The 22662-nt window shown below is 38.2% G+C and overlaps 1 protein-coding gene across 2 annotated transcripts in view; it reads right to left on the reverse strand.

Annotated features, from left to right (window-relative positions):
* LOC127945977 (E3 ubiquitin-protein ligase SMURF2-like) overlaps positions 1–22662 on the reverse strand; it is a 55054-nt gene that overhangs the window by 6669 nt on the left and 25723 nt on the right. Inside the window, exons 4-15 of one of the 2 annotated variants that reach the window (XM_052542215.1) lie at positions 19399–19532; positions 16922–16987; positions 15150–15234; positions 14880–14963; positions 11575–11777; positions 10279–10363; positions 9104–9262; positions 8937–8981; positions 6265–6463; positions 879–982; positions 314–428; positions 53–231 (exon numbers count right to left, since the gene is read on the reverse strand). In XM_052542215.1, the coding sequence (XP_052398175.1) occupies positions 53–231; positions 314–428; positions 879–982; positions 6265–6463; positions 8937–8981; positions 9104–9262; positions 10279–10363; positions 11575–11777; positions 14880–14963; positions 15150–15234; positions 16922–16987; positions 19399–19532 (1458 nt within the window). Of the gene's footprint in view, positions 1–52; positions 232–313; positions 429–878; positions 983–6264; positions 6464–8936; positions 8982–9103; positions 9263–10278; positions 10364–11574; positions 11778–14879; positions 14964–15149; positions 15235–16921; positions 16988–19392; positions 19533–22662 lie in introns of both variants that reach the window. The other variant, XM_052542205.1, reaches the window with a different exon arrangement.

Below are 22662 nucleotides of genomic sequence, written 5' to 3' on the forward strand. Positions count from 1 at the left end.
TTCTGAGTGTACATTATACAGCGCTATAGATGGACATATAAAGCACACTGACAGGATCCAGACGAGGCTGTTGTGGAGATCTGGATCCACTGACTCCATGTCGTCGAGAGTGATGGGTTTCCCCAGCAGCTGCTTGTAGAAGGGCAGAGTGAAGCCTCCGTCTATGTAGTGACCGTGGAAAACAGCCATTCCCATAATCCTCCCCACGAAGTGGAAATAAGACAAATGCTCCTAAGAAACAAACAAATAAAACAAATAGTTGAGTGCTGAGTTGTCTGAGTAAAAACGGGAAGCTCACGAGGAAGCCACTTACAGGATTAACGGCAGAGTCCGGGTTGATCTGCAGCGTGTAGATGTCATCTCGTGAATACTGGAACAGTCCATAGTATGGATTTAACATCTCATGTGACAGCAAGTATAACCACTCCCTATGACACAAACACACGTAATGGCACAAATTATTGACAGGCACTAAGTCTATCACGGCTTACTGTGACATTATTATACTCTAATTCTACCACTAGATGGACACACAAGCATTAAAAGACAGCAGGAAGCTGCATTCATAACCCATTTTACTTCCTTGTTGTGATACATTTATTAGCGAAATAGGATATCATCCAAAAATGTATTACAGAAGTTGATTTGATCCATTGGGAATTGATAGCATTGTGGAAAATGATTACAGATGGTTCTTCAGTGGATAGTTACACATTATTGAAATGTACATTTTTCATCCAAATTACAAAGAGATGTTTTTCTTTTGAATGATGTTCACAGATGGATCATTCCCAACAAATGTGTTAAGAAAGAACATGGAGCCAATTTTGATTTCATGCTCAGCATCAAGCTTTTGTGTCTGGGTGTCAAACTCGTACCTCGCGACTCCACCATAGTCGAGACCCTCCTCTCCTCTGAACTTGACCATCAACCTCTTCCACAGGTCCTTCGGCCTCATCTTCATCACCTGCCGATATGATTCCTAAACAAACAGTGGAGATGGTGTTAAAATGTAAGAAAGGTCACAGAAAGGTCATATGTTATACAGACGTTTGTAAGAATGCAAGTCATCCTCCAAACGGTCATATTTACAGGTGCTGGTCATTTAATTAGAATATCATCAAAAAGTTGATTTATTTCACTAAATCCATTCAAAAAGTGAAACTTGTATATTATATTCATTCATTACACACAGACTGATATATTTCAAATGTTTATTTCTTTTAATGTTGATGATTATAACTGACAACTAAGGAAAATCCCAAATTCAGTATCTCCGAAAATTAGAATATTGTGAAAAGGTTCAATATTGAAGACACCTGGTGCCACACTCTAATCAGCAAATTAACTCAGAACACCTGCTGACTTGACTGATGTCCAAAAGACGATCATTGACTCCTTGCACAAGGAGGGCAAGACACAAAAGGTCATTGCAAAAGAGGCTGGCTGTTCACAGAGCTCTGTGTCCAAGCACATTAATAGAAAGGTGAAGGGAAGGAAAAGACGTAGTAGAAAAAAAGTGTACAAGCAATAGAGATAACCGCACCCTGGAGAGAATTGTGAAACAAAACCCATTCAAAAATGTGGGGGATATTCACAAAGAGTGGACTGCAGCTGGAGTCAGTGCTTCAAGAACCACTACGCACAGACGTATGCAAGACATTCCTTGTGTCAAGCCACTCTTTAACAACAGACAGCGTCAGAAGCGTCTCGCTTCAAAAAGGACCGGACTGCTGCTGAGTGGCCCAAAGTTATGTTCTCTAATGAAAGTAAATTTAGCATTTCCTTTGGAAATCAGGATCTCAGAGTCTGGAGGAAGAGAGAAAGGCACAAAATCTATGTTGCTTGAGGTCCAGTGTAAAGTTTCCACAGTCAGTGATGGTTTGGGGTGCCATGTCATCTGCTGGTGTTGGTCAACTGTGTTTTCTGAGGTAAAGGTCAACACAGCTGTATACCAGGAAGTTTTAGAGCACTTCATGCTTCCTGCTGCTGACCAACTTTATGGAGATGCAGATTTAATTTTTCAAACAGGACTTGGCCCCTGCACACAGTGCCAAAGCTTCCAGTACCTGGTTTAAGGACCATGGTATCCCTGTTCTTAATTGGGCAGCAAACTCGCCTGACCGTAACCCCATATAAAATCTATGGGGTATTGTGAAGAGGAAGATGCGATATGCCAGACCCAAGAACGCAGAAGAGCTGAAGGCCATAACACCTGAGCAGTGCCACAGACTGATCGACTCCATGCCACGCTGCATTGCTGCAGTAATTCAGGCAAAAGGAGCTCTAACTACGTATTGAGTGCTGTACATGCTCATACTTTTCATTTTTATACTTTTTAGTTGGCCAAGATTTCTATAAATCCTTTCTTTGTATTGGTCTTAAGTAATATTCCAATTTTCGGAGATACTGAATTTTGGGATTTTCCGTAGTTGTCCGTAATAATCATCAGCATTAAAAGATATAAACATTTGAAATATGTCAGTCTGTGTGTAATGAATGAATATAATATACAAGTTTCACTTTTTTAATGGAATTAGTGAAATAAATAAACTTTTTGATGATATTCTAATTATATGAACAGCACCTGTAAATTAAGATGGTAAGTTCACACTGAAGGCATAGTAACTGATCTGACAAACTAGTTTCAGATTTAGCTTCATATAACTGTCAAGTGCGACAAACAACTTTGAGTACAAGTCCATTTTATATATATATATATATATATATATAGCTGTATATTTTTTTTCTTTCATATTTTAGTTTTTAAGTTTTAGTAATTTTGTTGTGTTCTTATCATTTTTATTAGTTTAATTTATTCATTTATTTTAATATCATAATGCCTATATACGTTTTATTCAATTTGATTTCAGTTTTAATTATGTTAATACATAAAGTTAACCTAAATGAAAATGTTTCCTTGGCAACTACCTGAAATAAAATAAGTTGAAGTGTCTTATTTCAGTCAAAGTTATTATTATTATTTTATGGTTTTAGTTTGGGTTAACTATAGTAAGCCTGGTATATGCAGAAGACAAAAAAAATGAATTATTAAAAATACAAACAGTATTAAAGAATGTTATTTACAACTAATCACGGAGAAATAAAATTAATGATAATAAATTAAATAGGAAACACAAAACTGATGTAATCCAGTTCATTTGCCATTTTCCCCATCTGTTTGTAATTGTGTCTCCTGTAAATCTTTTGAGCGCAGGTTTCATTTGATTTGATTTCACAAGATACACTTCAACTGAGCTTAATGTGTACACAAATCTGCATTACTGAAGCTGTAACTTAGCAGCCTCTTATGCTGCAACCAGCACTCAGAGATGCGTCAGTTTATTACAGTTGATCTGTCATCGTATAACCTTGCCAATAAACTCGAAAGAACCCAAACTCGTGTGAAGGGTTCACGTAACCCGATGTTTACGTTCAGATTCGTCCATGGGGAGAGCGCAGCATGTTGGAATGCAGCATCCAGAAATGTCTGTGCACATCCAGCTCAACACCCATAAACACTTAAAACAGATGACCAGACCAAAAATCACTTCAAGCTGAGCGAAGAGAGAGGGGGGCGTAAACGTTTTTCCAACAGGCTCGAGATGGGGCTCAGAAACATGTGCAGTACACGTCACACAAATTAGCTGAACTCAGCATGCTAATGAAGTTTAACATGCTTGAAGCATTATGGCTTTTTCCACACGTAAACGGATTCGTGGCTAATATCCAGCAGAGCTCAAAAGCCTTTACAGTGAAGGTTAACCAGGCCTTTGGGCTTGTTCAGCACTTTTAAAGGCTCGTTCAGGTGTTACCAGGGCAAATAACACCCTCAAACGACGACAGAGCCTCCATGCAGACAGCACTTCTCAGAGCTGACAACTGAGTCAACATCAGTGTGGATTCTCTGCTGCTGTGTGATTGCTTGGGAGGTTGCAGGGCTATTACAAAAAAAAAAACAAGACAGCAAAAACAGCCCAACGAAATAAAGAAATTAGAATTTTATTTATTTTGGCCATTTGAATCTTTATTGGATATACATGCAGGAGAGAAAATAAATGTGTTGAGAAAAGGCAAGAATGAGATGGTAAAAAAAAAAGAGCATTAGATGGGATTGACACTTGTGCCACATAAATTATGATTTAAGATTATACAACGTAACAAGGTTATCGGAGGTCAATCGGAACGAAACTCGGTGGGCTTGTTCGACTCATGGTCCTAAAGGTCTGTAAGAATTTTGAGAGAAATCAGCCACTAGTTGGCGCTAATTAGATTGCTAAAACCATTTAGTATTTCAGTCTCATTTTACACTATATCTTAACATTTTACATTTACTTCAGAAACAAAGAAAAGAGATGAATCCAAATAAATTTTGAGATTAAATAAAAAATAAAAGTTAATTCATTAGGTAAAAGATACCCTTTTCCTTGGATTACTCTAGGAAAGATACTGTCATTTCATCAATTGAGTAAATGTACTTTTTAATAATGTTGAGATTTTTTTTGACAGGAAAAGAGAAGAATAGACAAAAATACTGAAGATGGCATCTGATTTGAGCTTAATTAGCTAAAACAGCTGTAGAGTTTATATGTTTATGAATTAAATTGTCTGCTTCAATGAATTGATTCAAAGCTCTGATTTAATGATTTGTTTGTATCACCATCAGAATATTCAAAGAAGTCTCTCCATATGATATTTTGAATATATTAAAATTTCTTTGTAATATATTTGTAGTAGGGGTGTAACAGTTCACAAAATTCATGGTTCGGTTAGATACGATACGATACACTGATGTCACGGTTCGGTTCGGTTCGGTACGTTTTAGATACAGCAAAAAGTAAAAACATCTCAAATTTTCAGAATGCCGCAAGCGCACCGCGGGTCATGTGACAAGAACTAACCAGCTTCATCCTTTCCCATAACAACGTTGAAAGCTCAGCCAAGATGAAGGAACAGCTGATCATAGTTGTATATGGATTGCAATTTTGAAATAAATTTAGTAGCAGAGCTAGCCTACTACAAGCGATTTTTAGAGCTGCAAATCCATTTATTCTTTGCTGAAATTTCCGCGTCTTCATGGAGAGAGCAGCACGTCATTGTTGCTTTGCAAAGGCAGACGCCTCAGGGGCGCTTCTGCCCGAGCGTTTTGGAAAGGAGGAGAAAGACGCGCCTAGCGTTTTCCACGTGTTTTTAGGTGCGATATGTGAACGGCCCCAAAGGCGCTCGCTCACTCAGCACGCGCTGAAGGCTCGTTGCAAAATGTCTAATGCATTTAACAGACCAGAAATAGAAGATCCTCCAATAACCAACAGGTCTGGTGTTTGGGTGCACTTTGGATTCCCTGTAAGCTATAATGGTGATGATAGAATGAATGGTAAATAGTAAGGTCTCATATCCGTGGCTATAAATGTAAATGTAACGTAAATGTAGCCTACCAATCGCCGCGGTGATGTCTTTTGCCCTGTTTGAGTCAGTTGGAAATGTCTGTTTAATACTGTGGGGATAGTTTGTTGCGTGTATGTTTCTCCTCTTTTTCGTCTTTGCCCAGATACTGACACACTAAGGTGATGTCGGCGTAAATGAGTTGACATGTTTCAAGTATTCCCGCTGGTGTTTTTTTTTTTTTGTATTCCCGCTGGTGTACCCTATTGTCATGTAGCAGATGCGACATACCATTGTTTTTTTATCCACCACTCTCTTGCCATCACCATTACAGGGAATCCAAAGTGCACCCAAACACCAGACCTGTTGGTTATTGGAGGATCTTCTATTTCTGGTCTGTTAAACGCACTGGCCACCGCGTACCGTGCATGGACTGCTCGCTCACTCAGCGCGTACTGAGTGAGCGAGCGACTGACTGAGTAGCCTTAATTAAACAAATAAGTTGGTGTTTTTTTCTTCTTGGGGGTGTCAGAGGCGTTGCCTGTTACGTCGTTTGGGTTATTGGGCTACCTTGTTGAACGCATATCATTATATTTAATTTTTTATTTTTTTTTCAAATATAATTAATTAGTCCAACGAACCGTTCGGTACATAATGCATACAGCGTACCGAACCGAAAGCCTCGTATTGAACGGTTCAATACGAATTCGCGTATCGTTACACCCCTAATTTGTAGGTATATGTTGTTAATTATTACTATGTTTTTGTAACGTTGGTTTATTTGATGGAGGGCGGTGAGGGACCTGGATAATGGGTGGGGTGCACTGGCTCAAAAAAGAATTAATTATCAATGTTACAAGGTAAAATAGTCCAGGGTCTTACCTCAAAGATCTCCTCCCGCGAGACCTCAATACGGCAGTGTCCCGCCTGCGGTTGCTGCTGGGACAGCTCCTGTCTCAGGATTTTCAGTTTCTGCACCAGGTCTCGCTTGTACTTGGGCACCGTGAGACATTCAGGGTCCTCAGGGAGATTTGCAGGAGACACGACAGACTGAGCCTGCTCCTTCAGCTGTGCGGGACGACTGCAGAGAAAGGGCAAGGGGAGAAGAGAAACGGGGGTGATAAAATGAGATGAAATGTTTTGTCCACATGCATGCAAAGAGCGACCAAATACAAGAAATGACATGAGCTCACTTCACAAGCTCCGACATGGTCCTGAACTGATATATAATGCGGAATACACAATCAGCCCAAAACACTAGAGATTTCTGAACTTGTTTAAATGTCACTGCATTAAATTACAGAATGCCAAACGATGTGGTCACATGAGACACATTCTTTAATACCAAAACACACACTCAGACTCCCATTCATCCATGTGACACGGCTCCTCACACTCGTTCTCTGTCTGCACGTGACCCGCATTCCTCAAATATTCCCTTCCTCCTGTTGGTTTTCCTTGACACGCAGAAACTCACTTCTTGCCTGCACTTTTCATGCTGTATTTAAAGGACTTAATAACTGGTCTAAGATCTGGTTTGAATCTGAATCAATGTAAACACAGACAGTCTAGATGGGTGCTTCTTACTGCTGCTTTGTGCATTAAAAAGTGCATTATCCTAACTTCATGATTCATGGATACTATGACAATTATAGATAAGGAGAAATCTTGTTCAAAACCACAATCACTCTTTTTGACTGTAACCCATTAGTGACCCTATGAAATGCTGGATGTGGATCAAAGGGGTGGATCCATGAGAAGACAACAGCAACTCAAGCATGCACACACGCACAGCCACGCACACATGCATGACCATCACCCACCCAGCCGAAGCTCTCATCACGCACTTAACATTACCCACTGATCGTGAGATCATAAACCCATCAAGGCTGAGAGGAAAGCACACGAAAGAGGATTTTTGACTGATGACAGTGAGGTGAGATTTTCTGCGCTGATATAAGGCAGATGTTTCGACAGATATCCACATAATCTGTCCAAAGCCTTTTCCAAATCTGGAACTACGGCAGCGCCAGAAACGTTTAGACTGATTCACTTTGACACTTCGTTTGCTTGACGGATGACGTCTCAATGCAATTGATCTGCTCTGACCGAAGTCTGGCATCTCTTTGTGGAAAACACGGCGATGCCATATAAAATCAAAATCTAGGTTATGAACAAACTGTGATTTCTTTCTTGTGGTATATTGCATATTGTTTTGTTGCTCTATTACCTGCATTACATTCATAGCTCATTAAGTTTCAGGTAAATCATTTTGGAAATAATTATGCATGTGCTGGCCTAAAGCTACAGTACATTTCACACTTGCTCTGAAAGTTAAGACAATCTCGTTTCACATAAACATTTTGTGAAAAATGTCAACTAAAACCATTGTTTCTTGCTGGACTGCTGTATATAATTTCATGAAACATAAACATGATCATAATTGTAATGCTATAAGCTCTTCAGTGGCAACACTTCTTAACAAATATTTATTTGGGATAACAAAATAACTAAATATCCCTTGTACTATTCTCAAAAAGCTAATGGAAACTAGCAGTAGATCATTATTTGTCATTTTAAGATCAGCTCCATAGTACTGAAGATGGTTTCTACCTACAAAAAAAGGCATGTTTACATTATTTAATTGTAATTTTTTACAAAAAAAATGATTCATGATCAGAATGGTAAGTTTCATGCTACGGAGTTGAATTTTAAATATATATATATATATATTTTTTATTATTTAATTAAAATGATTATTTATTGCTCTTTTCTACATATGCAGGACACATTGATTGTATTAATAATATTATTAATAATAATATATATTAATATCAAACTGATTTAAATCATGATAATCCTGATCTGCTAGTGCATTGTTTACATTATTTAATTGTAATTTTTTACAAAAATTTGAAAACATTTGAAAAACGTTAACCACCAAATAAAAGAAAATGGGCTTCATTGGCTTCATTTAATAGAGAATTCATTTAGACTTCTCCCAAAGTCACCTTAAACTTGATCTTTGAAAGTATTACCTTGTTTCTCTTTTTCTAAGTACCTTACCTTTATTTGTTTTCTCTATTTCAAACTTTTCGGGCGATAATTACACCTGCTTGGTCGATTAACAGAGGTTTGGATTTCAATAAAATACTGCAAAATGTAGTTTAAATATTGCCAATGGTCACTGAAAAAGTCATATTGATCTGTAAAGGAAGATGCTTCATATTGAGATAAAATACTATGCAGGTGCAACCATTCATTTGCGAGCTTCTACACGAACCGATATTCCCCGAGATTTCACCCATGCATGCTGTACAGTACCCCACCGAATATTCTGGTTACTGCAAGAACAACATGAAGTGGGACGACGGAATGTGGGACACGTCCTTTGATCTGTCAGGACAGGAAAAGAGAAACTCGATCTCTCCCCATTAAAGCATTCCTCTGGCTCACACGACACACACACACACACGCATACATGCACACACACACACGCATACATGCACATGCAGATATATTATGAATCAAATTCTCTGACTGCGATTCCTTACCTGCTCTGAGCCTCAACAGCACCACGCGAGCCATTGGGACTGGGACTGTTGGGATAAAGGTGAAACACCACGAGATCAGACTTCAGCACAACTCAATTCATCTCATGTCTGTTTTCTCTAGGTTACATGGCGGCTGGTTCTTTCTTAGGATGCTGCGACTGACTCACTTTAGGACGAGGTGCAGGTTAGCGGAGAGACGCGGGTCTGTGAATTGTGTGGTTCGATTGTTGTGGTCCACAAAGTACACGCGTCCGGTGGCTGTGTTTCTGATCTCCCAGCCTGGAGGCAATGGGCCCAGCTCCTCACAGTTCACATTACTGAGATCCCTGTGGAAAACAATTACTACAGTTTCATTTTAGTCATGTGGTTATACGGTATTATGATTATTGTAATCATAAAATTAAAATGATCAAAATACTAATATTGTTCAGATTTTTATTAGCTATTTATGAGCTTTTGCCCACATAATAGAAGTTTTCTCCTTGTTGAGATGATAAATGACTATGATACTTTAATTATAATATTAACTGGCATATTCTTTAGCTGGATGATTCATGATCAGAATGGTAAGTTTCATGCTACGGAGTTGATTTTTAAATATATATATATATTTTTTATTATTTAATTAAAATGATTATTTATTGCTCTTTTCTACACATGCAGGACACATTAAATGTATCAATATTATTATTAATAATAATATATATTAATATCAAACTGATTTAAATCATGATAATCCTGATTTGCTAGTGGAAACGATATTGGTGGAAATAAAAATTCCTAGTACTTATAAAATAGATATAGTATAACTATATTTTAACATGCTCCTTTGACTGAAACTCAAGTAAACATGTGGAGGTGAAGACAAAAACAACAAGAACAAAGTGAGAAAACAGACAAAACAAAGATCAAAATGACGAGAAAAAAAAAAAAAACGAGACAAAACAGACTCCAGGGATGTTTCTTTCAGGCTTCTGCCAAACATCATCAAACTAATAGAGCAGAAAATGTGCAGCACTGCAAAAATGCTCAAAGTCAACTCTCAACAGACTAGAAAAATAACCCGTCGCCCACCCTAATTTTTCCAATCATGTTCTGCTCTCAGATAAATGACAAGCAACTTTCCCTCCACAAATAGCGGCTAAACGGTCTCCGCATATTTCCAAAGCAATTAACAGCATCATTTTTTTTTTTTTTTGCACACAATATCTCATTGGTAAAAAAAAAAAGCTATATTACTACACATTAATATTTTGATTTTATCACAAAAAATTATGCAAATGGTTAAGACAAGGCACAAGCAGTAATAAACAGGTAAAATCCACAGAGGTAAAGGAGGTACCTGGGCACTCTGGGGTCGTGCCATGTGCTGACGCCCGTCTGTGTGTGCAGGAAATAGACCTGACCCTGCTGCGTGGTCCTTTGCTCTGTGAACAAACACCAGAGGGCACCATCGGTCATTCACAATGTGACAAACTGACCAGAGGCATGAATTCAGTCATTGTTTATAAGCTTATGTGTGTATGTGTGTGTGTGTACAGTAGTAATACTTTCATTCTATCACTGTAAACTATGAACACATCACACAAATTAATCCACATTAAGAGGAAATAATGGATAAAGATGTTGTCTAATTAAAGGAAATCATAGAATGTTAATTAAATGAATAGTTTATAATATAACAAATAATTTACAGAACACGTAGCATTTTTATTTACAGAACTATATACATTTATTTGCTTTTTTTTTTTTTTTTAGGTTGCATGCTTTTCCTTAATACAAAAAATTAACATCATAATTATTAATAATGCGATTTAGTTAAACATTGCATGTATTATTATTACATTAAATAGTTCATTCTGCTATGCAACAGTGATGCACTTTTGTCAATGACTTCAAGTTAAACCAAACCGCTGGTTTGTCCTGAATACCTTTGAGTTTCTGTGTGTATTTTCGGATCAAATAAATTGGTGAAGTGTTTGTGAACTCACAGAGCAGCTCTGGAGATGAAATTCACTAAACTGTAGACAGTGAAAACACTACCATCACATGTACTTGAGTATGTAAAGCAGATGAAACTATTTAGCCGCTCATAAACCAGATCAACAAGATGTAGGCTATATAGCAGGGAAATATTTGTATGTTTATTATTGATAGTGAATTTAATTACGACGTACATTGACCCGTCTCACAGTCCCTCTTCCACACATGGTCTTGACCTGCATCCCATGTCTACAGACCCACATTCAGAAACTTGAGCAGAGGAGAGCACACAGAGCTCTATTTAACCTGTTTCTATAACCTCTGCCCTTCTATAATCTCCCCACAGACACACACACATGCACACAGACATAGCAGGATTTCCAGGTCACCAGTCTGACCCTGCAGCTGGCGCTGACGGCACATCAGAGATATTTCAGATGAGTTTCTTGTCTACAGCTCAAGGGACATTTTAATTACTCCTGCTGCAGCACAAATTTCCAGCACAAGTGCATGTGTGTGTGTGTGTGTGGGCGCGCACACAACTCAGAGTGTATGTTGCGGGGTGTTTTTTTGACCTTTGCAGGCTGGCCAGTATTAATGGAAGAACTGATGCGTGTGTGTGTGTGTGTGTGTGTGTGTGTGTGTTTGAACGAACCGTATCCCTCGGGCAGGTCCGGCGGTGTGTGTAGGTGAGTTCTGCTCATGTAGTTTCTGTGTCTCTGAGAGCGAACCCTTCGCTCCTGCACCCGGGGGTCATCCACAGGTACGCCTGCTGCCCCGTTGGGCGTCATGATGGGCGTGTTCTCATCCACAATGCAGCTGAGTGGCCGGCCGGGGCTCGAGTACTCGGATGCAGGCCTGTGTGTGAAAGAGTAAATGAGAACACCAGGGAAAACAGATTACATCACGGGGCCGTTCACATGTTGTGTCTTTTGGGCACTCGAGATTGTTATTTTAAAGACGTGTGGCAGGCGCACTCATAATGGAAGTGACGCGATTGCAACATGTTCATTTTTTCCAGACGCATCTGCACCGCATCGAGAAAAACATTTCAACTTTTCACAATGGCACAAGCACACCACGGTTATTTGACGAGAACCAACCAATCAGCTTTATCCTTTCCTATAACAGCATTGAAAGCTCAGCCAAGATGCAGAAACAGCTAATCATAAGATGCAGAAACAGCTAATCATAGCTGTACAGGGAGAGACGTTTTTAAATACATTTAGTAGCAGAGCTACTCCAAGTGTTTTTAGTGCTGCAAATCCATTTATCCTTTGCTGAAACTTCCCTTCATGGTTGCTTGGGACCAGAAGACGCCTCCGGAGCGCAAGCCAAGAACGCTTGAAAAAAAATAAATCAGAAATCGGCACACCTAGCATTTTCAACACGTTTTTAGGTGTGACATGTGAACGGCCCCTAAAACGGTTAAAATGTTTGGCGCTAGCAACATTAGCGTCATGGGTTGGGTTCCCAAGCAAGGTATTGAATGCAAATTTTGATAAATAAATAATTCCCTTGAATAAAAGTGTGCGCTAAACATGCAAGTAAAATTTACATTAGAAAATTTAGTTGAGAGGTTTTTTTTTTTTATTATTACAAATTGAAATCAAGTCTATATGTACATGGCCATTTCCAAATTGTATGGACTTTGCTGGCAAAAAAAATATATATATTAATAATAATAAATTAGACCAACCTAGGTTGGTCTGCTTGTCTTAACTGGTTTATAATGTTCTCCCAGACTTGCTTAGTTAGTGATTAGCTAGACAAACTAAAAAAAAAAATAAAAAAAAATCCTTTAAAACACACCCACAGATCAGACTAAAGACCCGTTCACACCGGTAACAATAACTATAAAGATAACGATATTAGTATCCACACCAGCGAACGATATCGTCTGTTTATTCTAAGTGCACGTGCGTCTGCCGCTTTAACTTCTCGAGCAGGATTGGTTCTGATTGGCTGTCAATGTTTTTATCGTTCATCAGAAAAAAAAACATTCTAAAAGTGATTCCAACGATATATAGTAGTAGTGTGGACTCTGCTATTCTTTAATATAGAGAACGATTTTTAGAACTATATCTTTATCGTTATCGCAAGCATGGCGTAAGCACCAAGCATGGTATAAAGCACCAAGCATGGCGTGAACGGGCCTTAAGACCAGCAAGCCAGTCCTATCCAACAAAACCATGTCAAAACCATTGACCTGGACAGTAATTTAGGCAAGCCAAAATGCATTAATCCTACAAGACTTTATTTCAGTCTGCAAACCATTCACATCTCTAACAAAACTAGAAAAGAATACAAAAGTATATTTAAAAAACGTAAATAGATAAAATATATAAGTTGGTTTGCCGATCTTGGTTTAAAATTGTCTTTCAGTCTGGCTAAGCAAGTGTTTAGCTAGTCTACCAGCTTGACTATCTGAAAGAAAAAAAAAATCCCAAATTCCTCAAAAACCAGCCAACATTTAAAACTAGGACCAGCAAGTCATCTTAACCTTGTCCCTTCTATCCAACAGAACCACCTTGAAGTCAATGACCTGGACAGTAACTTAGGAAAGCCAAAATGGCATCTTTTTATTTCAGTCTGCAAACCATTTGCATCTCTAACCAAAAAAAAAAAAAAAAAATTCTGAAAACCATCTTAGGCTGGTTTATACTGTTGTTTTAGAAGGATCATGTAACAGTTTAGTTACAGATTCATATTAAAACAGCACAAAAAAGTATGAGCTGTGCAAGGCCAAGCACACACAATAGTGTGACCTTTTGGTGTGAGGTTCAAATCTCAGTTGTACAAAATGTACAGGTGCTTTGGATACTAAATGAATAATGTAACCGTGTCAGCGCCCTGCAGTCCATGTAGACAAACACTGGCAAGCAAAGCCGCGAGGAGCTGAGTGACTTTTAATGTGACAAAGTCAAAGACCTCTCCAAACAAGGGAGTGAATCTCTGTCCGGCTCCGGCTGCCCAGGTTGACCGTGAGTGCTGTTATTGTGAAGTGAAAACATCTCAGCAGCTCAGCCGTGAAGCTCACCGAGCGAGGACAAAGTGCTGAATCATGTAGCTCATAAACACAGCCTGTACGCGCTTTCAATATTCCCTCAGTTCCACACGGTTTCAACACATCAGAGGTTCAAAACGGCCTTTGGAAACAACGTCAGTATGACAATGATGTTTTAAACCGCTTCCTTGGCTGTGAATTGTAATGCGTGCTGCACACTAGGACTAGTCAGCCAGTGTCGACACACAACCTCATTAACGTACTTATGGCTAAATTGAACCAAATCCCCACAGGTATACGGTAACGTAGGAAAGACTAGAAATATAGAGACTGTAAGAGTAGAAACAAGAGTTTATGGGTGCTTCTTAAACTATGGGCACTTTTTGCTCAGTATTTGGAATAAAATGGGGGCTTATTTTATTGCTAGCATTTTATGCAAAAATAAATAAACTGAACGAAAAAAAAAGTTTTCACACGTCTTCTATTTTTTTTTAGGTTTATTCATTGGTGTTGTAGACGCTGTCCTTGCTGTCATGGGCTGAGTTTTCCAAATGTATCGTAAGTAGGTCGTAGAGACCAAAACGTTTGGGAAACACAGCCCAGACCAACTTTTTTCAAGATCTTCATCTTGAAAGCCATTTAGATATCTAACAAAGCTAAAAAAGAAAAAATACAATAAAGCAAATAACAAAAATAAAATAATAAATAAAATTACAATAAATAAAAACAACAAAATAATAAAATAAAACTGAACTGAATAAGTAAAATTTAAATAAACAAACAAATAAAAGTAAAAAGGAATAAAAAAAAACGGAAAAAAAAAACAAATAAACCAAATAAGTAAAATAAAACAAAAGTAAAATAAATAAATAAATACATATAAATAAAATCAAATAGAAATAAAATCAAATAAAAAGTGGACTGGGACTACAACAAAGGAAACCTGATCCCACCTTGTAGGTCTTTCCCATTGGGTGCTGCGTGTGATATGATTCAGATACTGGATCCGGCCAGATGCAATTCTCCTCTCCTCCCAGCTGCAGAAAGAACACAAAGAGACATTCATACAGACGAACAGACAGACACATGCACATCGCGCAGGAACAAACACAGGGGTTGGATAAGAACGTTGGCTGCTACCGTTCAGTATCTGCTAAAGATTAAACACTGTTTTATATTTAAGCACTCATTTATAGCTGCTTTTAAAGATTTGTTTCATGTACCCATCAGGCAGGTCATTGTCAAACAGACGACTGCAGTCCACCACTGGCCCTCCAGTGCCGATCCTGTCCCTGGACTGAAGACTCACTGTTGACAAACGCAAAAACACAGGCTGTTAGAGGGGTCCCATCTGTGCAAGGTTTTAGTGTCATGGAATGACAGAGACTATGTGACAGAAATGTCAAGATGAGTGACATGCATTGCACAGATATTTTGCATCGATAGTATGCATGTGTGTGTGTGTGTTATTAAAATGTTTTACAAAGGTTGGCAGACACCAAAAGGTGTAATATTAGATACTGATATAATCAAGGGATATATATATAGAGAGAGAGAGAAAGAAAAAAAACAATTAACCCATATTGTTAAATACAGATTTTTTTAATAATAATAAACATTGGCCGATATATCGGCCTTGGCGTTCATTTGTGCACTGTCATATTGATGTCATTTTTACTGAGTGCTGCATGCAAAATGGGTGTTACCTTGGCTTAAGCTGAAAAAATCTGATTCCCAATGCACACAAACTTGCCCTGCTGGTTACAGTGTTTACTTTCTTTTTGTTTATATATTTTAAAATATTTGTTTGTGAAAAATACTGTAATAGAATTATAGAATCAGGAAGTCGTCCTCTAAAGTATGTTTATTTTACACCTTTTATTTTTAATATAGGTCATTTTCAAATTAGAATAGAATAGAATAGAAGTTATAATTAAAATAATAAAAAAATATATATATATCAGCTTTATGTCGGCCATCGGCCACCCTGCTCTCTAAGATATCGGCATCAGCTGTCAAAAAAACAATATCGGTCGTCCACTACACTATATTGTCAAATAAAAATAAAGAAAATGAGAACAAATAATCTAATTACGAGCAACAGCACAAATAAATACAACAGAGCAAAGATACAAATAAAATAAACAGTGCTTTTCAGGTTAAGTAGGTCTAACAGTTTTTAGGTACAGAAATTGAATAAAGTAATCAAATGTAAAATAACATTGCATATTTGACTGTAAACAGATGTTATAGATGAATCCTTATTAAAGTTACAAAAGCTATTCAATCAAGAGCAGTGAGTGATGTCCTTGTCTTTAGTTGTTTGATTAACATTAAGAATGTACTGTCAATTTAAGTCAAGGCACAGATCCAGAACGATACGGTTAGATTTTTTCCAGAGAACCGTTCCTCCCCTAATACAAAAGGTGTGCAATGAGATACATTTAGGGTTAGGGGTTTGTTCAAAGTGTTTAGTATAAGCTATAGTAATAGTAAAGCTTGCCTTAGGGTTGAGGTTAATAACTACGTGCTTGCTTACATTCATGTGACTCAACAAAACACGTGACGCCAATCTTGATGTGACATGAAGACATGCAAACAAATAAGAGGGTTGTCTGAAACTCTTAACCATGGGAAAGCATTCATCTTCTGATGAAAGGCTGCTTGCAAAAACTGTGGTGTGGCTACGGGACATGAAACCCGGGGTGCAAAAGCATCACCACCAAAACTCTTTCTTGATGAAGGAACAATGCGGCTCTAAGAGCATGAAAGAAATTTGCAATGGAATAGCTAAACGCAACATATAAATCATACAGGATGAGTGCCTTTTTCCTTCTTTGGTCCCAAACGAGCAACATTTTTAAGGCGTCAAAGGTAAATGTGTGGGTTTAACCATCATTAATGACAAGCTTTGAAGCTGGTGTGACTCGTGGGATAAAAGGCAGATGTGGCAAAGAGAGCGAATTACTCAAAACCAGCAAAGCTTGTGACTCACCTACTATCTGTCCCCTCACGGTATCGCTGTCATTGGGCCCCAACTTGTTCAGGTCCAAACGCTGATCTGTAAATGAACAAAGAGGGGAAAAAGAAAAATGGTTGAGATAAAAAAGTTCACTTGAGATACCAAAGTGCCTGCGTGGCGTTTGTTTCATAACCTCTGACCTCCTCACTCTGCGAACCATCGGACACTTAGAAAAACGGCCTAAAATGCTCCATATTTCATGTGTTAGGTCACATACACTGCAGTGCACTGTGTGTGTGTGTATACACAGAGACTGCTTTATTCCTCTCAGACTGTAGATGTGCTGATAGGAGTGAGACGCTTCCAGAAACACGCTGGGGCTCTCTGTCATTGCCGGAAAGAGGGAGACAGGAATAACAAGTAGCCTGCAGACATTAGAGAGGCCACTATCTGTTCTCACTCACTCACTCTCTCTCTCTCTCTCTCTCTCTCTCTCTCTCTCTGTCTCACACACACACACACACACACACAGTCAGATCAGGATGCACAGCCAGACTAAACAGGGCTGGACACTCGATTCACATTTAAACCCCTTCATATGGTCAAAGACCGGTGTAGATGATTTCTAAATACATTTACTATTATTTCACTATTATTTTAAAATACTATAATATACTAATAATTTTTTTTACTACTGACAAATATTGACATTGTGCAGTTTTATAATTTTTTTATAATTAAAAATAAATCAATATTGGGCAATACCGATAAATGATACATTGATAGACTATATTTTTGTAAATCTACTGTAAAATAACTGATTAAAGTGGCAGATAAAAGCAGCTAATTTTATTTTATTTTTTACATCAACATTATACTACAGACGTACTACTTGCAGAACTTGTGGTAGGCCAGTTTCAAATCACATATCTGGCACACTGCCGTTGTCTTGTCCTCACTCAATGTAAAGTGCTCCCACACAGATGAGGTCTTCTGCATTTTTGGTCTTCTGCATCACTGCTCTTCCAGATAAACTGAATCATGACATTCATGACTTTCACTCATTGGCAGTTCATATTCAAGCACGAATGAGAACTGTTTCAAAGGGGACGCCAGGTGTTCATTGGAAAATAATAATAATATTTGAACCTCAATTTCAAACAGAATGCCAACCCACCGAACGAATATTCAAATAATCTGATATTATGGTCCAGCCCTAGTAATTAAAGCAACAAATAACAATTAAAACTGGAATAAACAGATATTGCGATCTGCTTTTTTTTTGTATATCAGAAAAATTAAGAACATTAGCTGAAACAGATATAGACATCATCGAAACTTATAGAAATATACATTTATTGAAAATGCAAATGCACTCTCTGCCAGCAGGAGGCGCTTTAGAAGAGGCAGAAATAGCGTTTTCCCTGGTTATGGCTGTAAACAATGCAGCGCTGCGCTCCTAAACGCTGCTTTATCAGGCATTATAGGAAATATGAAATGAAAATGACATCAAAACATTTCAGAAGACAATGGGTTCTCTTCAAAAAATATACATTTATATAAAATACCCATGGCGCATTTTGACTGTGAAACGTGCAGTGCTCATGTTTATTCAACAAAGTCAAAGCCTTTTGGAAAATCTATTTGTGTCTATTATTATTATTTTAATACATATAGAAATATATAAACACTTTTAACAATAAGAAGATTAAGAAAAATAGGTAGATGACATTTGCAAGCAAAATGAAGAGGAAGAGCAAAATCTGATATTTTTGTGAATTAATATTAATGATAAAAAAGCTAATAGTGACAGAGACCAAAATCATTTCCATTAAATAATAATTTCCAATTTAAGACCTTGATTGTTACTGACAGACTGAATGGGAGACGGAGAAAGAGAGAGAATGAAAAAAGACAGAAAGAATGATGGCAGAGAGACAGACGGGGTGCAACAGGAAATGGTGAACTGAATCACTTCCAGCTGTGGGAGCGGCTGTGGGTTTCCTGTGCTTATCCAGGACAGTGGTCACGCTGGAGGGTTTCTAGGGAAAGCCTGCTTTTAAAATCCTCTTAAAAAAATAAAATAAAGTGTGGGGCTGGAACGCAGCCAGACAGACTGTGACTGGGGGCCCTCAGGACCCTAAACATACGGACTTAGTTCACCACTGGTTCTTGTGTAGCTGACAGGAAAGTGATGCACAAATAACAGCACGTCTTTACCTGAGACAGACAGTGGTCTTCAACCAAAGATAGATAGGTCTATATTATTACGTTTAAAAAGACTGTTGTTGTGTTTTACTTAAAAGTTGTCTATTCGACACACACAGCCATTACAGTACATACAACCTCTCTGAGCCATTTATACACACACACACACACACACAGAAGTACATTTAAAATGTGCCAGAGCCAGTTTTACACACAAGTTAGACCTGTGTTTTCTGAGCTAATTATACACACTAACAGACAGTTTCTGAGCCAATCACGCACAAATATACACCCACACTCACAGCCTGTGTCCTTGAGTCGGTTAATGGAGTTGGAGAGGAGTCGTACGCATCCCAGGAATCCCGCTCCCTGTTTCTTATGGATCTTCTTGTGGTTCCACACGCTGATGGTGATGGAGTCCGACTTCCCGATATACCTGAAGAAATAACAAGAGACGTCACTTCAAGTCAGATTTCTACATTTGCTATCATGTCTCAAACTCAGACCATACCGGTCTCGGAAGCCCATGGTGTTTGTGTAAAACATGTATTATGAAGCATGATTACACACAGCGGCTCAGAGGAGAAGAACTGTTTTAAATAGAGCAATGAGGACTTCATTAAAAAACAATGAAGACGGTAAAAATGATGCCAGAAGACGACAAAGAGGATAACAAGGAAGACGAAAGCACTGAAGATGATTATGAAGACAAGTAACTCTTCAGTAAGATGAAAAATACATACCAGAGGAAGAAGAAGAGGAGGAAAAAAAGAAGAGGAAGAGTAGAGAAAAACGACAAAGCAGCACAAGATGACAAGAAAGAGGAAGTAGATGAAAATAGCAAATAGGAGAAAAAAGGGAAGAACAGGAAAAGACACGAAGATAAAGAGAAACAACAAAGATGAGGGGGGAAAAATAGGAAGATGGCAGACAAAGAAGAGGAAGAAGGGCAAGATGATGACAAAAGTAGGTCAAAATGACATGAGGAAAAGGAAGTTGAGGAAGATGTTGTGGAAGAGGAAGACGACAAAGAAGTGAAAGAATAACAGAGGAGGTCGAGGTAGATGAAGAGGTAGAGGAAGTAGATGACAATGAGGAAGAAGAAAGAAAAAGAGGAAGATTAAAAAGAAAATCACGATGATTAAAGAGGAGGAAGTAGATGAAAATGAAGAAGAGCAAGAGGAAAAAGACAAATGAAGAGGACGTCAATAGAAAGAAGACCACAAAGAGGAGGAGAAAGATGATAATAAAGAAGAGCAAGATGTCAAAGTAGATTGAAAACAATGAAAGCAGCGGTGAGGAAGAGGAAGTAGATTAAGAAGTAGGAAGAAACAAAATAAGAAGAACAGGAAGGACTAAGAGTGCAAAGAGAACTGGGTTTGTTTTCACTCCTTAACATACGCCTAGTTCTGTAGGGTTCTTTTAAACAGGGTGAAAACACCTGAACTCTTAATACCTTCAGCAAACCTAACAAAAGAAGTTCAAGAACTTCGAGCGATCCCACGCAGTTCTCTTGTTCCCTCACCACCGTATGCATTTCATCAAGTCCTACATAAAACTCAGCTGGTTTGTCTGAATGTTCTGGCATGGCGTTAGACAAAACAAACGATTCGCTTAAACTCTGGGAACAGAAACACCTCCAGAACTGGACATCAAAAGGAGCCAGGCTGTCAAAAAATGTCCAAGCAAAGTCTGAACACTCTGTCAGCCTGCCAATGGGACAGAATCCCCGGGCAACAGTCCTTGTTTGGACGGAAAACCAATCGAAGAGGTAGAGGAGTAGAGAGAGAAAGGGCAGAAAAGGGGGCAGGATGAAAGAAACGAGAAGACTGAATACCAATGACTGCGTGGATGTTCTCACCAGAATGAGTCCAACCAAACCCAAACAATCAGTGTTGATCTGGAGAACATTTATCAACTGCCCACAGAGCCAAAAACCAGCTCATAGCAGCCCTTATACACAATACTTCAGAGAGCCTTTACGCCAATTTTTACTTTACCAGACGAGAGCTTGTCGCAACAAGTTACTCAACGGGACCAAAAGAAGACAGGACAAAACGAAAGCCAAGACAATATACCGAAACCTGCGCTGTCAAGATAATTATGGTTTGGTGCATTTTTGGTTTCTCTGATAACCCTTCATCGAACCTCAGTGATTGTTTCTGAACTTTCCCAGGAAATACACCGATTCGGTAAATGGGTTAACAACAAATAGTTGTGACAACATATTCCTTTTAAATCTATGTGGGAAACTTTTACAAATGTAAATTTGGAAAAACCCTTTTGACCCAAACACTCGATTTAACATGTCTGAAAACATAGCCAAATATTCAAGATGCGTCAACGTACACATAAACTAAAGACAAACACACACTCATACTTGTGTGTTAAATAAAAAAATAAAAATAAATAAAAAAAAGACTCATTTAAATATCGATTTTCTTTGGGATTTTCATTTATTGTTCTAAAATATTAATAGTTTAAAGTAAAACCACTGCACTGAAGTAAGAACACAAGAAATAAGATCACGGCTATTAAAATTTATTATGACTTAATTTCTGAATTTTACCACCTCAAGACAGTTATACAACATTGACCGTTTGAAAATGTACTAATACTACTTTGAGGACCATGACTTCACGCCCCATCACAAACTGATTACAGTACACATAGATTTGTATGCTTTAGAAGAGCATAGAGCCTTTATATATGGACAAAGCCATCAGATATAATTGGCATTGTTTTGTTTTTTTGGTTATCAACCAGTGATTCGGTGTTATTCTTCACTATGCACATTAGGAGTTATCTTTCCGTCCAGCATGCAACCCTAGGAGGCTTTTAGTCCTGTCAGTCTTTCATCAGTAAATGATTTTGACATTCTGCTTGTCCTGACATTCAAGGAAAATAACGAAACTACCAAATAGCTCAATAACCTTTCAACAATGGCGATTTTTCAACTGCGTTCCCTGCCAACGAGGAGACAACCGAATCCCTGTGATGTGCATCATGGGAATCCTAGTTTTACGAACTTATGAGTTCAAAAGCACTTATTAAAACCCAGATGGCGAACAGAAATCCCAAAGTATTTAGGATGTAGGGTTTAAGCTACATCTCCTTGGTTTCTCTTCCCCACCCATTATTCCTGTCAGACGTGACATGTTTGGCTAACTCGAGAGCCGTCCGGGGGTCGAGGGTTAGTCTACGGTTGCCCTAGCAGCCAAATAAACGGAGACGTGTGCTTCCTTTAGCTGCCGACTGTCAGCTCAACATAAGATTGGGACAAGTATTGGAAATCTGCTGCCCTTCTTTTTTTTGTTTTTATATTTCCTAGCATTTTGGGTTTTTTAATGCTTTGTTTGCTTAAATTTTGCTTTCGGTCTGTGGGAAAAACGACAAGCCTGCGCGGAGGGAAATATTCTATTTTTATTCCATGCTGTGAAATTGTTGATACTCGTAGTTTGAGATCAAATCTCTTTAAAAATGTAAATAAACCTAGAAGCATACGGTATAACGAAAGGATATGGGATTTTGCACCCATAGAAATCGTCCTGCACAGATAGAGCTGT

Source organism: Carassius gibelio, chromosome A3, assembly GCF_023724105.1.
Source record: "Carassius gibelio isolate Cgi1373 ecotype wild population from Czech Republic chromosome A3, carGib1.2-hapl.c, whole genome shotgun sequence".
Taxonomy (NCBI): domain Eukaryota; kingdom Metazoa; phylum Chordata; class Actinopteri; order Cypriniformes; family Cyprinidae; genus Carassius; species Carassius gibelio.